Genomic DNA, 21,213 nt, shown 5'->3' on the forward strand with positions numbered 1-21,213 from the left:
AAGCCCTAGACCTTCCACAAGTGTTGTCCTGATCCCCTTTCTGCTCCCAGTCCACCTGTCTGCCTTCTGCTCCCTGACCTATGCTCCCTACCCATTTGCTTATCTGCTCCCTGCCTGATAGATTGCTCTGCTTTCCATTCCCAGCCCTATCTGTCCCTGTATTTCCTGTTCTGTTCCTAACCACCTGCGTGCCACACAATTTTTTTTATTTAAATCATATTCTTTAAGATGCTTTTTTGAACAAGTTATATAGCTTTATAGCTCTATATCTAAAACATTATTTTAGTTTAAGATACATTAGAGCTCAAAGGTATCATCATGGTATAGAGATAACTTCTAATTATATATTATTTGAGACAATAAATCATGTAACCTTTTTATAAAAGTTCCATAAATAGGTCACAACAGACCTTGGACTAAATTAGGGGCCCAATCTCTTGGGGTTCCCAGATGCTCCTCTATAGATTAGTAAAGATTAAAGAAAACCACTCTACCCAATGGAACTCGGTGCTTAGTCTAGAAGATCCCATTAAACTGATGCTTAATTTCAGTTCTCAAACTGTGGATTTGTGTCTGCAGAGATAACATCCTTGTTAACAGCAGTATATTGAGATGAGGCAAGAGACCTGTGATCAGCCCATCAGCAGTTTGTGTACATAGAGTCAAGCCCTCATCTCTCTAAAAGAGCAAAGTTTCAAGAAGTCAAATGAATAGAGGATTGCTGGGGGTGGAGTAATCTGGGCAAGGAGGAGGAGTCTGGCGATAAATGCAAGGGGGCAGTAGAAACAAAAGAGAAACATCTTGAGCTGGCTATTCCAGAAGTCTTGAGGGATAAGTTTCTGAGTATAGCCTCTCGCTAGATTTCAAATCAGTGAAGGGAATGGTATAGTAGGTTTTCCCTTCCATTATGGTAGCAGGCTTGCCAGGCTTTAAAAGAGACCCTGTTTGGGAGCATTTTAATGAAGGTTATATCAAACAACAGGAATTAACTTTTTTTTTAGAAAACAATATTAAATTGAGTCTTCCTGGCCAGTGATTTAAATCGGTTTGTTTTAGATCAAATCCACCCTGGCTGCAGATTGGCCAGCCTTGGCATGTGACATCTGTTACAGTGTCTGGTAACCAGTGAAGGAGACTACTAGTGAGCTTTAACCTAACTGTAAATTCAGAAAAGAATAAAGTGTACTTTGCTGCTTTTTTTGATCATTTCTTAAATTTTAAAAGGACGAAGCACTATCATAATGTCACTCACATCATTGACAAATCCAAGTGATGAAGTTTGAAAGCATTGATTGACTTAAATCAATTCAAATGTAGGTTGTTGGGCACTAGGATCAGACCTCATTGAGATGATTCTTTCAATTTAATGCCATCTTACATTTGAAGTTCCTAACATGTTAATCTTCTCTAAAGGTTAATGTTGCATAACTCAGTTCTGAGTCATCTGGTTTCCAAGGAAAAGTACTGAAGCTTTGGCATGGGGGGATGGGGGGGGAAAGGAAGGGAAGAAACCTAATTTCCCTTCATAAAAGCATTGTTCTATTACCTTGGAAACAAATTAATACATTGAATATGTATAATTCTTGAAGATCCTTATCCAAATCTTTTAAAAATTTCAATATAATATATTCAATAGTAGACCAGAAATTAACAAACTTTCTGATCTTGGAGAGTCCTATATAGGAATGCCATACTTTTGCTTGAAGGGCTTAAAGTTCAGGGGCAGAGAGAGTTAGTTTAGATATTGGTATTCTCCATAAAACAGATAATAAAAAGAATGCAGACCTCTGTAAATCTGAGGTTTTTGATGTGCATTTTGATGAAGCCCTGACTCTTACCTAATTTTCCAGATGGGCCGACTGAGCCCCAAAGAGTTGCACTTTTGGGAAAGAGAAAGGTACTGGGATTACTTAGGCCACTGAGAGATGGGTTGTATCTTTTTAATTTGGGTTTCTGGTTGTTGGATGTCTGATAAACACACAGCTCTGGAATGGTGCTTCCTTACTCTTGCAAAGTAGAAAAATGCCTCCCTCTCCACATGGAGGGTTAGAAATCCAGAGTGTTGGATGACTAGCAGTTACAAATGCTCCATTTTTCCAATTTTTTTTGCTCCTTTAGTGCAGATGAAGCAGGCAAAGGTATGAGTCTCTGCCATCTGTGACCCTTAACGTCTGTCTAGAAGCCATGTAGTCATTGATGGGAATCGAAGGGCTTCATACAGCAGCAATATTTCCATTTTCCTTACTAATTTCTTCAGCCTTCAACTAGTCTCTTTGGTGTCCTTTCACTGGGACCTGATTCTTTAAGACCTTCATTTTCCATTGACTTTGCTCTTTCACTGCTGCTCGTCTTGTAGAACTGATGGGATGCTGCCCTCCAGATGCCTTGGAGGAATTTAAGTTCTGTGATGTGGGTCTGCCCCTCTGAGTTCTAAGCACATTAGAAGTTGTGAGGCCGGGTGGTTTGGCCTTCCTTCAGCTGAAAGCTTGACCCAGTAGCTTTGAAAACTCCCCTCCCCTTCATCGCGCTCTCTCTCTCTCTCTCGCGCTCCCTCTCTCTCTCTTCCCCTCCTCCCCCACTTCCCAACGAAGACCATCATGCATTTCAAAGGAAAAATGTCACTGGAGCTTTATAAAGCTCATAGAAAAATCACCAATTTTTATTTCATCTCCATTAGTTCCCTGGGCAATTCTAAGAGGACTGTGTCCAAATGACTGTAATTGTATTGCAAATTGTATTGGCCTAAGTCTGGAAGGCTGTGTTAAGGCTCATGATCTTAAGCAGAACTGCCTCTATTGCCTCAGGGCTGTAGTCATAGGACATATGTAAAGCAGACACAAGTCCCTCCTTTCATGTATTTATAAAGCAAGGCTGCTTGGATTTGGTCTTAAAAATGGAAGCTGTCTTTGTGTTCTCAATCCTGAAGAAGTTGTTTTTAAAATAGAGGAAATATATTGTTCCCCCTGTCCTTCCAAAGCTGGCTTCGGGATGTAGTTTACTGGAGCTGGCCACACTTTTTCAGATGCTTTTGATAAGTTATCAGAACAAAGCTTTTTTTTTTTTTTTTTCCTGAGGAAGTGTATTCCTTCCCTTTTTGTAAAACAAACTTTGACAGTATTACTGGCCTTACTCTGATATTTTCTTTTGAGATGTCCTTTGAACTGTTTATTCTTCAGAAGTGGAAGTCTTCTGAAATGGATATTTAATTATGAGAAAGATGGCTACTTCCCTGAAGCTATGATATGGCAAGATTGTCTCTCTTTGTTTCATCTTGGGTGAAAAAAACACAGAGGTGATTGATTTCTCACTGTAGCTATAGAAACATCTTGAATGCGGAATAAAACTATCACTTGACTTTAGAAACTGGCATATTTTTCTTTAGGAATTCCTGCTGCCCCTCTAATGATCTGACCACAATGTTCCCAGAGATGCCAGGTCTTACGTTGACATTCATCATTTGGAGAGGAAGTGCTTATTCTTGTTATTACTTCTGACTTCTGCATCAAAAACTTTCTAGGTAGTTGAGATCTAGAAGTGTACAAATACCAACAGACCCTCCTTATGCCTGAAGAAAGGGTGTTTGCTCTTTGCAAGCTTTTGGACACAATTTTTCCAACTATCTAGTTGGTCTAATAATAGATACTACATCTGCCTCAAATCATGCAAGATGTCTTTAGAGGAGGTGTCTAACTATAGATACTTCTTCTCTCACTTGAGACCTTTTTGGAATTGTTACATTAATTTTCTCCACTTCTAATAACTGAGAGAGAAGTGCATTCTGCCACTCCTGCTGCTTTAATTTCCTGAGGACATGGTTCACTCAACAAAAAGTCATCAGTTGCCATTCTAATGACTACAAAAGCATGACTATAATGCTTATTTTCTTATGTTCACCAAAAAACTGTTAATCACAAAGCCTGCTCTCCAAAACTTTGGAGAGGTGAAAGTTTTGAATCATAAGAACTGGGAGGCCTATGCAACACTTACAAATGACTGCCTAGAGACATAATCACCTTTGCACTATCAGAACTTGAAGATGTAAGGGTTTTGGGAAACACCTCATCTCACCTGTCCTACTCTATCAATTTCTTGTTTAAATCCAATTAAAAAAAATAAAAATTATCTAGACTTCAGTGATATTAATTGTTTCAATATCCTAGTTGGTCAGATAGTTAATAGTCAATTTTTAGGTAGATCAGAAATTTGTTTATATTTAATGATAGAAAACCAAATGAGAGTAAATGCTTAGTCATTCTCTTGGTATTTTAGGCTAAGTAGTGGTGTGACTGTAAGTCCTCTTCTAGTTTGGACAATCTATTAGCCCCTTTTATTGGCAGTAATTTGTACAGTATTTGTGAGAAGGGAAACCAGCATGATCTGAAGTCCTCTTTTCCTTAGCTGAAAATTATATACGATTTTTAGCATACAACAACTCAAGCATTTAATATTAATTTTTAAACTATTATATGCCTAAATTTCTCAAATTCTCTTTCATAGACTGGTATCAGACAACTTAATGTTCAAGTTACAGCGGTGTGTTGGTATTTTAGTTGTAAGATGTCTTGTAGCTTCACATTAGTTGATTTTTTTGCATATTTTAAAGTGCCTTTAAGCAACCTCTAATGCTACATTATTTATAATGTTTTATCATGTGCACTTTGTAAAGGTAAAAGTTTGCTTTCCTGCTTCATCGATTTGGTAGTACTTCAGGCAACTGATTTAAGCATTTTAGTTTAAAAAAACAAACAAGCAACCAAAAAACAGTTCCTGTTCCACCTTAAATGGGGAGTACCTCCTTTTTTACAAGAGTTGTCTCTTCTAGGTCAGTTAGCTTATTACTTTAATTATCATCCTTTTCGGTCAGTTCATCATGCAAAGAGTGCCTGAGAAGCTGATATGTTCTTTCATCCCATCAGCTTGTCAGGTGTTCTAAATATCCTGTAAGAGTATCAATTCTCAAACCTTGACTCATGCACTCCTTTAAAAATCTGTTAAACTCTTTGTGTCCCACTTGGATTCTGTATTATGGATATTAGAGTAACACTTTGCTACAGCCACACTAACTTCTGCAGCACATGAAATTATATAAATTTTAAAACTTTTCCCTCTATTTGTAGTCTCTTTGTTCTGCTTTTCTATTCTGTCATCTACCATATCTTCTAAAAGTTTGCTATGTAGTCCAGTTTTTTAAATGTGGCTTTTTATAATGGTCGTCTCTGCTGCTGGTCTGTTTTACCTGGCTGAGTGAAATAGAAGGCTTGCTTATGTGACTGCCTCTGGAATTTGAGTCCTACTTCATGCTTGTAAATGAGTGAATGGCTAATAGTAGGAGTCTTACAGCTTAGAGACTTGGTCAGCACCCACAGTACCACTCTTTTTGCAACATCTTGAATTTAAATCAAATCATTGGCTGTTAAAATGGATTATTATTATTCACAGATTTCTTCAGGAATGCCAAGGCTTCATATTTAACCGGGCTTATTTCTTCCGCATTTGAGAATTTCTTAACTCGGAAAGGGCCTGAGTTCAAGAATAGGTCTCTTCACCAGACCATGTCAACACGTGTGTGTGTGTGCGCACGCGCGCATGCATGAATATGGACATGCACTGTATTTACTCAATTCCAAGACAAGTGTTTTTTCCCCATTCAATGTAAGGGACATAAAGCCTAGTCTTAGAATTGTGTGTGGAACTGCTCCAGCCTGGAGCTATAGAGAATGGTAGTGTCTTCAGGCAGATCTGGGTGCAGGAGGAGTCCGGAGCCACTCCTGCCCCTTACTGCAGGGAGCAGCTGTGCAGGAAGCCAGACTCAGCTGGGGTCAGTGGCAGCGGTGCTCAGGTTCCTCCTTCCAGGACCTCCTCCCTAACCACTTCCCTCCTCCTGCTTCCCCCTGCTGGCAGGAAGCAAATGCTGGAAGGAGGAAACTGTGTTGCTGTTGTCCTCAGTTGACAGGGGCACAGGGGAGCCCCAGAGCTGATCCTGACTCACTCATGGCCTGCAAAGACCAGCTGTGCAGGGAGGCTCTATATATGTGTGTATGTATACACGTGTTTGTATGTATTTTTCTTCTACTAGAATGCATAGCTGTGGTAATTTTCCTTTGCCACCTCTGTCACCTGTTCCCTCCAGTGATCGACTGTTTAAAAGCAAGTTCAGCATAAATAGAAACTAGCATTAATACTTTCACTTTTATGTTGGCAGGTGGAAATTAGTAGCGTAAATGCTTTGAATTTTTTAAGACATTGTGGCGACTAGCCAGAAAATAGTTACTATGTTCTATTTCTTTAGAATTTTGATTTGGGGAATAAAAATGGTCTTTCTATGCATAAAGGGATGTTAATAAGGAACAGACATGAAATGTCCATGATTTAGAATAGTCTTCCATAACCTAATCTTCTTTCTGACTATGTCTTTATACTGATTAAGTTTAGGAATGTAACTACTGCTTAAAGATCCTAAAGAAACAGTAGTTAACTGGAGAGAGAGGAGAGTACTCCTGAAATTACTTCTGCTTAGTTGAAGTTATAAGAGGAACATAATCATACATGCAAGCAAATACATTTCAACACAAATTGAAGTACAGTAAAATCTCTGTTATCCAGCATGTGGGGAATGCCAGGTGCCAGTTATGTAAAAAATTACAGATATCTAAAAATACTAGAGGGGTGGGGGGAAGGCTTGCACATGGTGGTGCAGGGTGGTGGATGGCAGCAGTACAGAGTGGTTACATGCGGCTTGCACACGGTGGTGGTGCGGGATGGTGGTGGCGACAGCAGCACAGTGACGGTTAGTAGAGTATTCTGGCTAGTAGAATGCCAGATAACAGGGATTTTACTGTAATACAATCACCAACACTTCAAAAAAGGCATGGAGAATCTTGAAAGGGTCCAAAGAAGGGCCACAAGAATGATTAAGGGCCTGGAGGACAAACTTGGAGGAAAGACTAATGTATCTGAGACTGTTCAGCCTGAGAGAGAAAAGACTGAGGGAGGACTTGGTGGCTGTCTCTAAGTATGTAAGAGGTAAATATCAGGAGCTGGGAGAAACTGTTCACCAGGTTGCCCCAAGGGAGGACAAGGAGCAATGGCCATAAACTGTTAGAGGATGGTTTCAGATTGGATGCAAGGATGAACTTCTTTACAGTAAGGGTGACCAGAATCTAGAATAGACTTCCCAAGTAGGTGGTGCAGTCCCCAACCTTGGAAGTCCTCAAGAGGAGACTGGACCAACAGCTTGCTAGGATCATTTAATCTCAGAGCAGGGAGGTTGGACTTGATGATCTTTTGAGGTCCTTTCCAGCCCTTAATTTCTATGATTCTATGAACATTCCCACTTCAATATGGTAGGATAGTATGCAGAGAAAAGCCATGTATTTGACCTGATTTTGGGCAACTATTACTTCCTTATGGTTGAGGAGGGAGAAAAATCTTTTGCTTTGGTGTACGCTGGCTACCTGATATGCACCCTTTCCACGTGTGCATGACTTAATGCTCAGCTTCTGTCATATAACAGCGTGCATAGGCATTTTTATATATAAATGTAAATAAATATAGGCTTTGGTTACAGAGAACAATAATTATTTTCTCTCTTGTTTTTGGAGATGGTAAAGAAGCATGTAGCATCCGTGCCCTGCAGCAGGGTAGTATTCAGAGAACTGAGAAAAACATTTTAAGATCCTCAAGCGATCATTTACGGGATCCTGTGAAACTTGAGTTAAATGAAATTACGAAATCATTCCTCTGTCATGATGAAACAAACCTTGCCACCTTCTGATCCTAATACAAAGTTTGCTGCATAACCATTGCTTTTGGCTAACCAATATTTACTTTAAAATGTGCATATGTCACTCTTTTTTTTCCTGGAAGAATAGAAGATAGAAGAGAATAGAAAAGCAAATTCAAAGGACAGGAGATGGATCAGTTTACAGTGGTGGTCTGGTTTAAGTTCCAAAATCTAAAAATTTACAGCAAATTTAAAATGAATTTTAAGTTCTGAAATGTTTAATTTTGAGGGTGCACAGAAAATACCTTATTTCTTTACCCACTTCAGGAAGAATTTTAACTTCTCTTGAATTCAGCTGTGGGTAGAAGACAAGTAGAAACCCTCACGCTTGATTGTTCATTTCTGGAAAATTTAAAACAAATAATTAGTAGTCTAACAGATTCAGAAAGATCAGAAAAATTACTAAAGGCACAGAAAATTCTAGAATAATTTCTGAGGGGTAACTAGGTGATATCTTACTCGAAGGTGATGCTTTTGCTGCGTGTAATTATTTAATTATTCCCATACCACAAGAGATAATCACAGTATGTTACAGTCCAGAACTACCTTTGAAGCCATATAGGGCACATTTTGCCAGAAGTATGGTGCCGGGGAGGACTTCCCATTGGACCAGGTTTTAGTAATAAATATTGATTATATTCAAATATTCCTTCCATCTGGTTGGCAGAAGTTAATTGTTGTCTTAATTGGCTTATTTAAAAAATAATGACCTTTACAAACACTAATTTGCAGGTTTATTATGGAAAACTGCTGAAAATTTTACATTTGCATTTGAGTGAATGTGTGTTCAACTGTAAAATGTTGGCTAAATGCATGCGTCTGCCTTATTTGTTCTCCCTCTCAGCATTTTTGAAAGTGACTGTTTCTGCAGATTTGCCAGAGATTATAAATTGATCACGCACTGTCACTTGGAGTTAATGACAATACCACAAGGCCACACTTAGTATGTGTATTTCATTGGCAAAATGCTGCTTTGTGCTAAGTAATATGCCCTGCCTACTTTCACCTGCTCCACATGTGCCCAAGCCCATAAATTAGATATTGTATATGTAATTAGATTAAACCTGAACATACGCACTCAGGCTGTTCCAAAACGGGCACCCTGAGGACAAGGCTGGAGTATGTGCTTAAGGTTTCTCAAAGCTATCTATGCTGCCTTATTTGTGAGCTTGTGCCTGCAAGGAGGAGATTGCAATGGATGAGCCTTACTTTTCAGAAGGGCTTTTGGGTACATCTTTGTTTCCTTTTGGGTGAGCCCTCTTAGCAAATAACATTAATTTATTTGCAAACTGTAATTAATCAAAGCCATGTATTCTGTATCTTTATATAATGTCTAAAGGGTTATGTTTTATTATTGTAGCTTGCTTTTATTTTCCTAAACATCTTATGCAATATTTAGTGTCCTGATTGCAAATGAAAGCAACACTGAAATCATGAACATTGTAAACACAGGTTACAAAAAAACCCTTTCGAGTCAAATTGGGAACCAGTGCTATCATTAATTAACACATGCAAATTAATGTTTGATTAGTACCTGTCTTTCTGAGGTGCTAATGAACATTTGAAGCTTACATTAATTTACTGGAGTTCTTGGGTGCGCCCTGCTTTTAGAGGGAAAGGGCCTTTTTATTGCCATTCCTCATATCATATGGCAGCCTTGTACTTCAAAGTGTTTATGGTCCTGAATTCAGATCTTTACAGTAGAAAACAGGCCCTATGATTGGTTATATTCAAATGCTTAATATTCTACTAAAATACTTTCATGTTAAAATATAGTCACCTTTTATATTTTACTACCACTTCTACTGGGTTTATTCACTATTTTTTGCACTACTTTCATTGTTGGTACTTTTACTTACCTTTTTGTCAGAAGTAGGTGTTCTATGTGAAGAATACCGTGGTTTCTGATGCAGAAATAGATGATGTATATGAGCAATATTTAGCATCACTTCACAGGCAAAGAAAACCAGAGCTTCCTTGAAATACTTCTGAGGATTAGAATGATATAAAAGAATATCTTCCCTCAAACAACCACCTTCACAACATTAATTTTGTTATATTGTCCCTTATGCATATTCACTCTCCACAATAGAAGTGGGGCAGAGTTTTCTGCCCTCTCCCCTCCTTCCCCCCCTTTTTTTTTAAGTAAAGCATAGCTCATGAAAGGGCTGGTATCCAAGAGGGAGAAAACTAGTAGTAGGCTAATACAGAACGCAAATGTTTACTATTCATGTGTATTTGGGGGTACATTCACACCCATTTCCCCATCTGTAGAGGAATGTTGGAGGCAAGAATTTCTGAAGGAAAGTCAATTCTGGAGTTAGCAGCAATCTCAGTAGCGAACTCGTGGGCCCCTAGGTGCTGTCATCAGGTTCTTTGTGGTCCTGTTTTCAAAACTAATCAAATCAGCTGATCTGCTCCAAGTCACTACCACAAACCCTTTCTGGGGTCCTTCCCCACAAGTCTTGTCCTCGTGCTTCTTTCCCTCTAATTCTTATTCCTCCTTAAGGCTCTGATCCTTTCATTTCTCCAGACTTTTTTTTTTTTTCTTTTTCATCCTTGGTCTTTACCTGTTTAAGTAAGTTGCTTTGGCAGGCAAGCTTAGCATGCCTCTCTCGATGCACCTGGCAGCTGTATATACACAGCAGTTTGATATCTCATCACCTACTAATGCCAGCTAACAATCCAGATGTCTAATTTTGCAGTGAAAGTCTTCTAGGGTAAAAGTGCCCAAAGTCTGTTGTAACTGGTATTTTGAAAGCTTTGTTTTGCTCTAAGTGTTTTTTGCCCAGTTTTCATTGTGCCACCTGCACAGAAAGGCCAGGTCTTTTTCTACCATATTTTCTTCATGCAGTCTTAACTAAAGTAAAATCCTGTCTCTAAGAGAAAATGTTAAAGCTGAGAGACCCGAACTGCAGCTAAATACCCTGGGAAATTAATGGGGAGGGTTGGTTGTTTACTTTTTGCTTGCACGAACGTGTTTACATCACCCCTGGAAGTTTATCCTGCATATTAATTGCTCTTAATTGCTAGGTATTTGTAGCCTGCAGAATGTAAACTTTCAGTTGTACCTTCATTGAAGGTGTATGTATAATTTCTTCAGGAATGCCAGATAAATGTTAAGTTGTTACCTAGAAACCTGAAATGCTGACTCACTTTACAATTTTTCTCTTAACAGGCCAATATGGAAATCCTTTAAACAAATACATTAGACATTATGAAGGATTATCTTATGATATGGATTCATTACACCAAAAACACCAGCGTGCCAAAAGAGCAGTGTCCCATGAAGACCAGTTTTTGCGCCTAGATTTTCATGCTCATGGAAGGTAAGCAATTATTTAAAGCCTTTCACTTCAATAGAAATTTCCTATTTATTCATAAATTCATAGACGTTAGGGCTGGAAGGGACCTCAATAGATCATTGAGTCCAACCCCCTGCATAGGCAGGAAAGAGTGCTGGGTTCAGATGACCCCAGCTAGATGCCTATCTAACCGCCTCTTGAAGACCCCCAGGGTAGGGGAGAGCACCACCTCCCTTGGGAGCCCATTCCAGACCTTGGCCACTCGAACTGTGAAGAAGTTCTTCCTAATGTCCAGTCTAAATCTGCTCTCTGCTAGCTTATGACCATTATTTCTTGTAACCCCCAGGGGCGCCTTGGTGAGTAGAGCCTCACCAATTCCCTTCTGTACCCCTATGATGAATTTATAGGCAGCCACAAGGTCGCCTCTCAACCTTCTCTTGCAGAGCTTGAAGAGGTCCAGGTGCCCCAGTCTCTCTTCATAGGGCTTGACCTGCAAGCCCTTAACCATACGAGTTGCCCTTCTCTGGACCCTCTCCATGCTGTCCACATCCCTCTTGAAGTGCGGCACCCAAAACTGCACGCAGTACTCCCAACTGCGGTCTGACCAGCTCCCGATAGAGGGGAAGTATCACCTCCTTGGCTCTGTTTTGTCATGCATCTGCTGATGCACGATAAAGTGCAGTTAGCTTTGCTGATGACTTCGTCACACTGACGACTTGTTTTCATCTTGGAGTCCACTAGGACTCCTGAGATCCCTTTCTGCTTCTGTCCTACGGAGCAGGTCATTTCCTAGGCAGTAGGTGTGCCTCCCTAGGTGCAGCATGTTACATTTCTCCTTGTTAAATCGCATTCTATTGTTTTCTGCCCGTTTTGTCCAACCTGTCCAGGTCTGCCTGTAGTTATTCCCTGCCCTCTGGTGTGTCCACTTCTCCCCACAGTTTTGTATCATCCGCAGACTTGGACAGAATACACTTCACTCCCTCGTCCAAGTCGCTGATGAAGACATTGAAGAGTGTCGGTCCAAGGACCGAGCCCTGCGGGACCCCGCTGCCCACACCCTTCCAGGTCGATACCGACCCATCCACCACCACTCTCTGGGTACGACCCTCTAGCCAATTTGCCACCCACCGGACTGTGTAATCATCCAAGTCACAGCCTCTTAATTTGTTCACCAGTATGGGGTGGGATACCATATCGAAGGCCTTCCTGAAGTCTAAGTAAATGATGTCTACCCCTACTCCTGCGTCCAGGTGTTTTGTAACCTGGTCATAAAAAGAGACTAGATTAGTCAGGCATAATCTACCTGCTATGAACCTGTGCTGGTTTCCCCTCAGCATAATTTTTCCTGCTGGGCTCTCACATATATGAGCCGTAATAATCTTTTCAAAGACTTTGCCAAGGATGGAGATGAGACTGACTGGCCTATAGTTGCCTGGATGCTCCTTCCTCCCCTTCTTGAAAATAGGGACCACATTGGCCCTTTTCCAGTCCTTTTGTTTATTTATACAGTCCAGTCCCTTTTGTTTCTTTTAAGCAAATATAAATGTCTAGTGAAGGACAGTACTACTGTATCTGAGAAGTGTGTGTGTGTATATATAGAGTGTATTGAAATAATCAGTTTTAGACTACTTGTAGCACAAGCAAGCTTTCAAAATATTAGTTTCTAGCTTAAATAAGAGTAATGAGAGTTGCTGCCAGTAGTCTTTCATTTTTTTAGATATTTCTGGGTGCCCATCAGTTTGAAACAGGACAGTTTAAGAAACCATCGGAATTTAATTCTGTTGGCAATAGAATGGCGTTTATTTATGGATTTGTAATATGTTTTTGCACACAACTACCTGTGCTTCAGACTTTGTTTTTGAGTAATCTTTGTCAGTCTTAAATTGGCTGAAAGTGATTAATTTTTACGGTTCTTTGTTCATAAATACTACAATGCCATTTTGTTGTGGCACTAATGGAGTTCTCCAGTTGTAGATTTGTAGTGTGGAAGATACCCAGACTTGCAACATGAACAGTAGAATATTTCAAGGGGTTGTTTTTTTTATGTGGAATCTTGGAATATATAATATTGGTAGTGCCATAAACTTAGGGAAGTGTCTGTTTTGTGTCAACAGAACAGAGATGCAAGAGAAAAAAGTTCAAGATTAGGGCACATCCTGATGTTTTATCTTGAAGATTGGATTCCCAATTTGAAGCATGATATTCTTGATAGTTTAGTTGAGTTATGTGTATGCAACAGTCAAGGTTTTCAGTTAGAGAGGCAGCTGTTACAGTTTAACCATCTGGAAAATGAGATGAAATTAGTAGCCTTGTCTGAAAACTTAGGTAAGATGAGCTGCAGCATAGGAATCTTGTGGCAGAGCAGAAATAAAACCCAGTTTTCCTGGATCCTACCTGTGAAAATCTTATCTACACACAGCACCATCCTTTCTGTTCTTGTCTTGTGCACTGTGCCCTCCTCGTTTCTTCAGGAGATGAAGCAGAAGTTCTGTAGAAAAAGAACAGTAATGTAATTAGCAACTGTAATGTGTAATGTATGCTTACAAGGAATCAGTGTTTTAAGTTATGCATAAAATATAATTCTGTCATAATTTAACTTTATAGGAGTTTATTTTTGCAACTAGTATTTTAGGAAGCTTTTGAAGGTCAGTTTTTCACACACATTCATCATGGACAGTGAGATGGCTCAGAAAATTGAGGCAGCCCTAACAATTCAGAAAGTGGGAAACAATTGTTTTCTGTAGCTTCTAGGTTGCCAAAATGCACATGTTGTCACCACAAAAACAAAAAGCAACTCTGACCTTAGGAGTGTGTCTGTCAAATATCTGGTCCTCCCTTTAAACCTCTGAAGTCTTAAAGCAGTTAAATAAGTGTCTGTGTGTTTCACTAATCTTGGTCCTGGAAATGAAGCCAGTTTTATTTGTTGTTAAAATTTTAAATCTGGGATAAGACAAATCTCTATCCAAATTACCAAGTTGCCAAAATTTACAAATAGGCTTCATATTGGAAAATGCTTGTAAACTGTAAATGTAAACAGCAATATTGATTTGCCTATAAATTATTTCCTAATTGACATGCATATATGGAGCAAAGATCCCTCTGTGCTTATAACGGGAATGTTTGAAACATTTTTTCATAATTCTAAAAAAACCCCTGTTCATTGTTCTTCAGATCTGCTATTGTGAACCGATTCATTTTTGATATATAGTTGAAGCTGGTCTGTATTTAAAATCTTACTAATCAGGAGATTTCAAAAGCTGTGAGCGAGTATAGTATGGCTATATTACCAACTGGTAACAAAACTTGTAAATACATTTTGTGCAGTGATGAGGGAAAGTTATTGCAGTAATCCTTTCAGCAATTTAACTTAAACTGATAGTTAGAAGTCATGTTGTTGCTTTGCTTGCAACATAAATTGAAGGCATTGAATATTTTGAGGAAAAAGAGTGCATGAAATCTTAAGAGATGTCCTGAAACAGACTGATTCTCTCATGGGTTCTCCCAGAACAGTTATTAAAGTTCAGCACAAGTGTAGAGAGACAGAATGGTGTTCATCACAGGTGTAGGGGTTTGCCAGCACGGAGCAAGTTTAAGGAAATAAAAGAATTTGTATCATTACCCTGGCTTCCTGGCTAAATATTGATGTTGGAATTTGGAGATCATTAATGACCCAGCTGCAATGCAATACAGATCATTAGTGACCCAGCTGCAATGCAATACAGATTAATAGTGCTTTCATTCCCCTTTGTTTGAGGGTACAAAAGAGCTACTACTAAAACACTTGCCTGCTCTACAGGGCTAAGTACAGACAGTCAACAAGCCTGAGGCTGAATTGATTCAGTCTTTGCAGGTTAGTCTAAGCTGCAGAGTTTGAACCAATAAGTAAATAAACACACATTCACTTTTGATTCAAGAAATGCAGCCACATGTCTGCAGTAGTTCAAGCCAGAAGCCTGGGGCTGCTAGATCATGGCTGCCAGATACTCCAAGGCTTTTCCCCCTCCCTGCTGGCACGGAGGGGTCATGGCCCGGCCCCAGCCCTGCTCTGCCTGTGTAGAGTGGGGCAGAGGGGGGAGGTAGTAGCATTGAATTCAGAAAGAGAACTATTCTTGTTCAAGCTTTTATGAAAAACTATAAACTGAAAATTATAAACACAGCCTGGGAGGTGTGTTCACTTACTCTTCCTGCTGTCCCCGCGGTCTCTGGGATTTGCAGTCCAGCCTCAGAGCAACAGGACTCCTCAGGCTTGCTTGTCACTTCTTCTTTTTGGCATCCAGGTGCCTCTGGGATTTGTAGTCCCCAGTTGCAGCCAGCAGTAACTTTTAGTGAGTTTAGCAGCAGGGCAGCTCTGCACGTGGGGGAAGGTGAGTTTAACCCCCCTCTGTGGTCCCAGACCCCAGTCAGGGTTTGCCTGGGGGCAGAGCGGACCCTAGGCGGGTGCAGGGCCCAGGGCAAATCAGTCAGTGTGGGGCCGCCTTAACACTGCATGGGGCCATGGTACCTGCACAAAGGTGGGGGGGATCTCTGTGCTTCTTCCGTGGTGTAGGGCTGAGCCACCAGCTCCAGGCAGGCCCTGTGCGGCGGGGCTCTGGCCTCTCCGGCCGGCTTTGTAGCCCTCCCACCCCACAAAAGCATGGGGCCCAGGGCAGTTGCCCCGATTCGCCGTACCCTAGGGATGGCTCTACCTGAGGAGGTAGAGGGGGGCAGTGAGCCAACGAATGAGGGCAATGAGCCAGCCCTCTCTGCTCCAGCTACAGAGCAGAAAGGTAGAGCCAGCACTGCTCTCTGGAGCAGACAGCACAGCCCAGCCCAGGTCTGGAAAGTGTGTTGGGATGCTGGGGGACTCTGATTTACCTTGAACCAGGAAAGGGTCTGGCATAGAAGTTTCATAAACTGGTTTGACCTAAATCAGTTAAGTCTGATACTATATTCAACCAGGTTTATCTTTAAACCAGTTTCAGCCATTTTGAAGCTGGTTTATACGCACTGAACTTCTTTTACAGGTTTAAACCAGTTTTTGATCTCTTAAACTAGTTTGTGTGTGACATCTGTCCCTAGCTCAGAAGGCAAAGAGCTCTGCCTCTACATTTTTATTACTGTTTGAAATGATAATTCAGAGAACTTACTGAAGATTTGGTTTAACTTACAGTTGTAATGACTTGTATAACATGCTGGCAAATGTTACAAAAGAGAGATCATATCTGGCAATCATCCAATGACTTTTCTACAGATGAATTAACATAAGCAGAACAAATCTGTCTGTTTGATAGGTGGGAGCAGTTTTGTGTAATGGTAACATTCACATTGTTATCCTCAACAAATAGTTTGGCATTAGTTGGTAAATCAGTTTTAGTTAAATTTTATTCAAAACAAGCCCCCTGCGGTGCATCTATATTTTTGTAGTGTATTTTTCTTAAAAGTTTGTATGTACAGGGAAGCAGAAAATTAGCAAGAGATTCTTGATAAAAGTTTGAACATTTGGAACAATCTTACAAATTTGTTGCTTTAATCTACAGCAAAGTTCTAATACTTGACTTTAAATTCATGAAGTTCATGAACACTTCTGATGCAATGTAGAAGACTTTTGTACTTTGTTCTCACAAAGTTGTTGTTCGGGGTTTTTTTTCTTCCTTAGAGTTTGTGTGGATTGGAGGCTGCTTTTTAGAACAAGCTTGATGGTTGGTTGGTTGGTTGGTTTTTTTTCTTTTCTTTTTTTTCAGGGGGAGGAGGAGGAGGGATAGGTGACTTAGATGCACACACAACCTCACTCAAACTGATTTTTAGACTTGTAATAATGTATTTGGAGCTGTCACTTGTTCTTGGAGTTATCTGGTTTACAGTGTATATTTGAAATGTTCTTGACCACTTTATTTTTAATTACCACTTGTTCCCTGGATTCAGAGAAGTGCTCCTACACATTACTGCTGGTCACTGGAATGTGAGAAGCTTCTTCCCCACCAGGTGAATTCCTTGTGGCTTTCAGTATCTTACAGGACAGTTTGGCAATGAATTGGTAGCTCGGGCCATGTCTACAAGGGCACACAAGCTTCAGTGTGAATTTACCCCATGCTCTTCCCCATGTGGACATTAGGGCTGTGTCCATACCTGCATGGATGTTTGGTTCCCCAGGGACACCTTGTGCTGCCACTAGTTGTCCCGGAGAAATGCCTGTGCCATGCATTCTCTGGCATGTAGCGAGTTACCCCAGGTTGGGTAGGGGAGACTGGGGCCAGCACTATCTGGGGTCCAGGGCTGCAGTAGTGGCAATCCTGCCATGCAGAGCCCAGCTGGCAGCCACAGTGTGACTCTGGCTGGCCAGGCTTCGGTATTGAACAGTGCACACTGCTCCCGCACACACCACTCCACTTTTTTTTTTCCTGCTGGTTTTTTTGACCCCTTGATATCCAGGGGTCAACTCCCCTGCACTGCTCCCTTGCAACATGGAGAACAACTGAATGTATGTCTGCAGCGCCACATACCACAGTTACACTCATCTGGACACTACCTAAGAGAGCATTTGTCCACAGTAGCTTACTGCTCATGAGTAGTACAAAGGAATTTGTATTCCCAAATAGACTGTCATGTAGATGCTGTTGTTGCCCATGGACGTTGCTGTCGTCTAGAAACTTAAAAACTATCAGTGATCTAGGTACCAAGGTCCCAATCTTCAGGCAAGGCATATAATAGAGTATATTTAATTCCTTACCCAGGGGGTCAGACACATAGCTCATAGGCCAGATCCAGGGCAGGTGCTACATGCTGTGTGCAGTATGCATCCTGGGCCCTGCCCACGGGGCTGGTCTGGGCCAATTCAGATCCAGAGGCAGCACTGGGAGCTGGATAACAGCGGTCCATGGGCCAGATCCAGCCTGTGGGCTACATATTTGACACTCTTGGTTAAGGAGCTAAACCAATTCCATTATATAGTTTACCTATGAACTTGGGACCTTGATCTCAACTCATCGATAGTATTTAGTTTGTAGGAGACTGGGACTTTTGTTGGTGACTAACAGATGTGTTTAATTTCCTTTCATAAACCTTCAAGCAGTGGTTTTAATTTTTTTCATAATCTTACATTTCATTTTATGGCTGAAAGAACAATTTTATTTCTGTACCTATTTTGTAAAATGGCAGATTTATTGTTCAATCCCAAAAAATGCTAACTGCAAAGTAATTTATCGATAGAAGATTTGAAACTTGTGTTAAGTCTTCAACTTAAACATAAGAAGTTGGATGTTAGTCATCCAGCTTCTTGAGGCTGCAGCATTCAAACTGTTCTGCATGTCTCCTTGGTCTTGTTCCTTTAGGACTTTGACCTTGTGTGACTAAAAGTGGTCGGTTAAATCCAAGGAATGAAACTGTCCAGAAATTGATGAAAATGGGCTTGTCTCTGTATGGAAGTTAGTGCACAGTAACCTAGAGTACAAGATGTTCTGCTTTACATTTCTTTGTAGACATGCAGCATATTTTACTATATCCTTTTTGAAAACTGTATATTTCTTAAGAATAAACATTAATAGCATAAGCATACAAGTTGCAAAACAAAAACATTAACATTTATGCCTTACATCTTACCCTATATAGAATTTTGAAAAGGTGGTAAGCATAAGTGAAAATAATCAATTTCTAATTAAAGGATAAGGCTTGAACACATTACCTGATGATACCTTTTAGTTTGTCAGCCATCTAGGATGAAAAATCAATGTAGTATAAAGACCCTGGCAAATTCAAAGGAAATGTGTACTGTCAATCAACTCTCTACTTAATGCAGTTTTAAAAATAATGACTCGTTTTTCTAATTTGTCCTATCAATCACCCATCCACACCCACTTGCCCTTGTTCTGCATAGGCTCTGCAAAAGTTGATTCTCTACCTTAATTTTCTACTCAACATGAGTCAGTTGAACAAGTGGATTTTCAAGTGCTTTTTGAGGACCTGATTACACTTGTGTATTTATTTAATTAAAGGTATACTGACTGATTTCAGAGGTTTTACAATTTAACTATTACTATTCAAACTTGTTTTATATTTTAATTTAGATTGTTGCCGTACATCTTTGTGGTCAAGCATATCAATTTGCTGATGTCGGAGCATATAGCCAACATGTTGGAAGACAGCTGTTAAAACTAATGGGGTCTATATATGATAGTTTTTTCATTTTTTTTAACCGATTCAGAAGACCTTTCATATGGTTATACTTGTGCATAATTCTTTGTAAGATTCATTTGATTAAATTTTCATTTAAAACTAAGCTGTTCCCTCCAAACCTGTTAGATTCTAAGTATCTTCAACTTCACTAGCAATTTCCTTCTGTCCATTTACCTTGATTTTTTTCATACAAGTGGGAACAGCAGCTTTGCATCTTTTTACCCCATAAAATGTAAATCTTTGAAAATGAGAATCTTAGTAATTAAAAAAAAAAAAAAAGCAAGTGTGTCAGTATAGTCACCTTGAAATCATTGCTAATATTTTCAGTGCTCATCACTTGCAGCAGGAAGCTACCAGCAAGTGGTGGCAGTGCAGTTCTGTTCAGGAGAATGACAGGAGATGCTGGTGGTAGTAGTTCTCTGCTTTTGGGGCTTACTTATCAAATTCAGAATACTGTGTCACAGTGTCAGTGTACTGCCAATTGTCAGCAGTATATTGATGCTCTTAGCAGTGGGGTAGGACAAGGGTGGATGAGCATACAGGAAACCCTCACTATTCACAGGTTCAGCATTTGCGGTTTCAAATATTCGTAAATGCCAAACCCACTTCTTAAATACGCTTAAAGGAGCTCCTCGGGAGCTCCGCGCTTGCCACTGCCACCGGGCTGCCACTGCTGGGCTCCCACAGTTACCAGAGCAGCCATGGCGGCCCCCTGCCCCGCAGCTACTGGGGGCGCTGAGTTGATGAGTGCATTATTAGCAGATTTTGCCATTCGCTGGGGATACAAGAACGTATCCCCTGCAAATGGCTCTGTTTTGCTATTACAGTACAGGCGACCCTCGCCATCGGCCAAACCAAGAAACTGATCAGGAAGTTATTGGCCAAATACAATTATTTAACATTGATTTTCTTTTTTTGTTTTTGGGAGTTTTTTTGTTTTTGTGTCTTTGGGAGGGGGTTTTTGGGTTGGTTTTTTTTTTTTTTTTTTTTTTTTTTTTTTTTTTTTTTTTTTTTAAAGCTTTATTTAAAAACAACCCAATTCTTTAAAAAACTTCAGGGAGTGACTGCAGGTCTGAGTTGAGTTAACATCAGAAGCTATGGCAGCGAGGATTGGGGCACCTTTAAATACTATTAGGCAGCCAAAGTACACTGTGATATGTTGCTTCGCACTTCAGTTGGAAGACTATTTATTTCTGGCTGTTTTGAGGCTTGAATTCTTCCTTGTTCATGTCTACGGCTTGTCGTGCGTACCATATCTGCAACTGTGAAAGACCCAGTTACTAAATTAAGTCATCTTGATACCTGAACACTTTCATTTAAAATACTACTGGAATTCTATATAAAAGCTGAAGTGACTTGGGTGGTGGCAAAAGCTTGGTACCTAATCTGTGTTTTTTGGGACTGTAGTTCTTTCAAATATTCTCTTTGGGCAGCCAGTTTGTTAAAGTCCTGTATCAAATTGTGTTAAGCTACATACACATTATGAATTTTTAGAAACGTTTCTCCTTTCAGAAATTTGTTTCACAGTTTGTAGATTCTTGCATAAATTAATTCCAACAGTTTATGATTTGCTAGACTTAGTGACATGTGTTGGTTTTAATGAGAGAAATTCCAGTCATATGCAATTCATCAGTTGCTTGAAAGGCTTGCCAGGCATACAGCTTAGCAGTAGGTGTTGGGTGGGAAGGCTTGGAACACTGGTCAAGAGCCCAAGGGAAACCTCATGGAAAGATGACCGTATTCCCATTCCAGCTTTGGGGAAGATGAGAGAGATTTATAGAGAAACAGTGGATCCTGATGTCTGAAGGCTGGTACTTCATCCTTTGTAACTGGTAAATAGGGAAAAGAAAGACTTTCTCTTTGCAGTACAAGGGAGTAATGGATAACATGACTGTTTTTCCCTGTGTTTTGTCTTAGTTAGACTCCAGTGTTGGTCTCTTTCCCAAATTTTCCCTACCAAAGGTGGTGTAACAGAAT

The 21,213-nt window shown here is 40.1% G+C and overlaps 1 protein-coding gene across 1 annotated transcript in view; it reads left to right on the plus strand.

Moving 5' to 3' along the window:
• The window catches only part of ADAM10 (ADAM metallopeptidase domain 10), a 115,432-nt gene that overhangs the window by 14,690 nt on the left and 79,529 nt on the right, over nt 1-21,213 (plus strand). Inside the window, exon 2 of the mRNA XM_006263841.4 lies at nt 10,962-11,112. Coding sequence (XP_006263903.1) covers nt 10,962-11,112 — 151 coding nt within the window. The remainder of the gene's footprint in view (nt 1-10,961; nt 11,113-21,213) is intronic.

This window comes from Alligator mississippiensis, chromosome 11 (genome assembly GCF_030867095.1).
Source record: "Alligator mississippiensis isolate rAllMis1 chromosome 11, rAllMis1, whole genome shotgun sequence".
Classification (NCBI taxonomy): domain Eukaryota; kingdom Metazoa; phylum Chordata; order Crocodylia; family Alligatoridae; genus Alligator; species Alligator mississippiensis.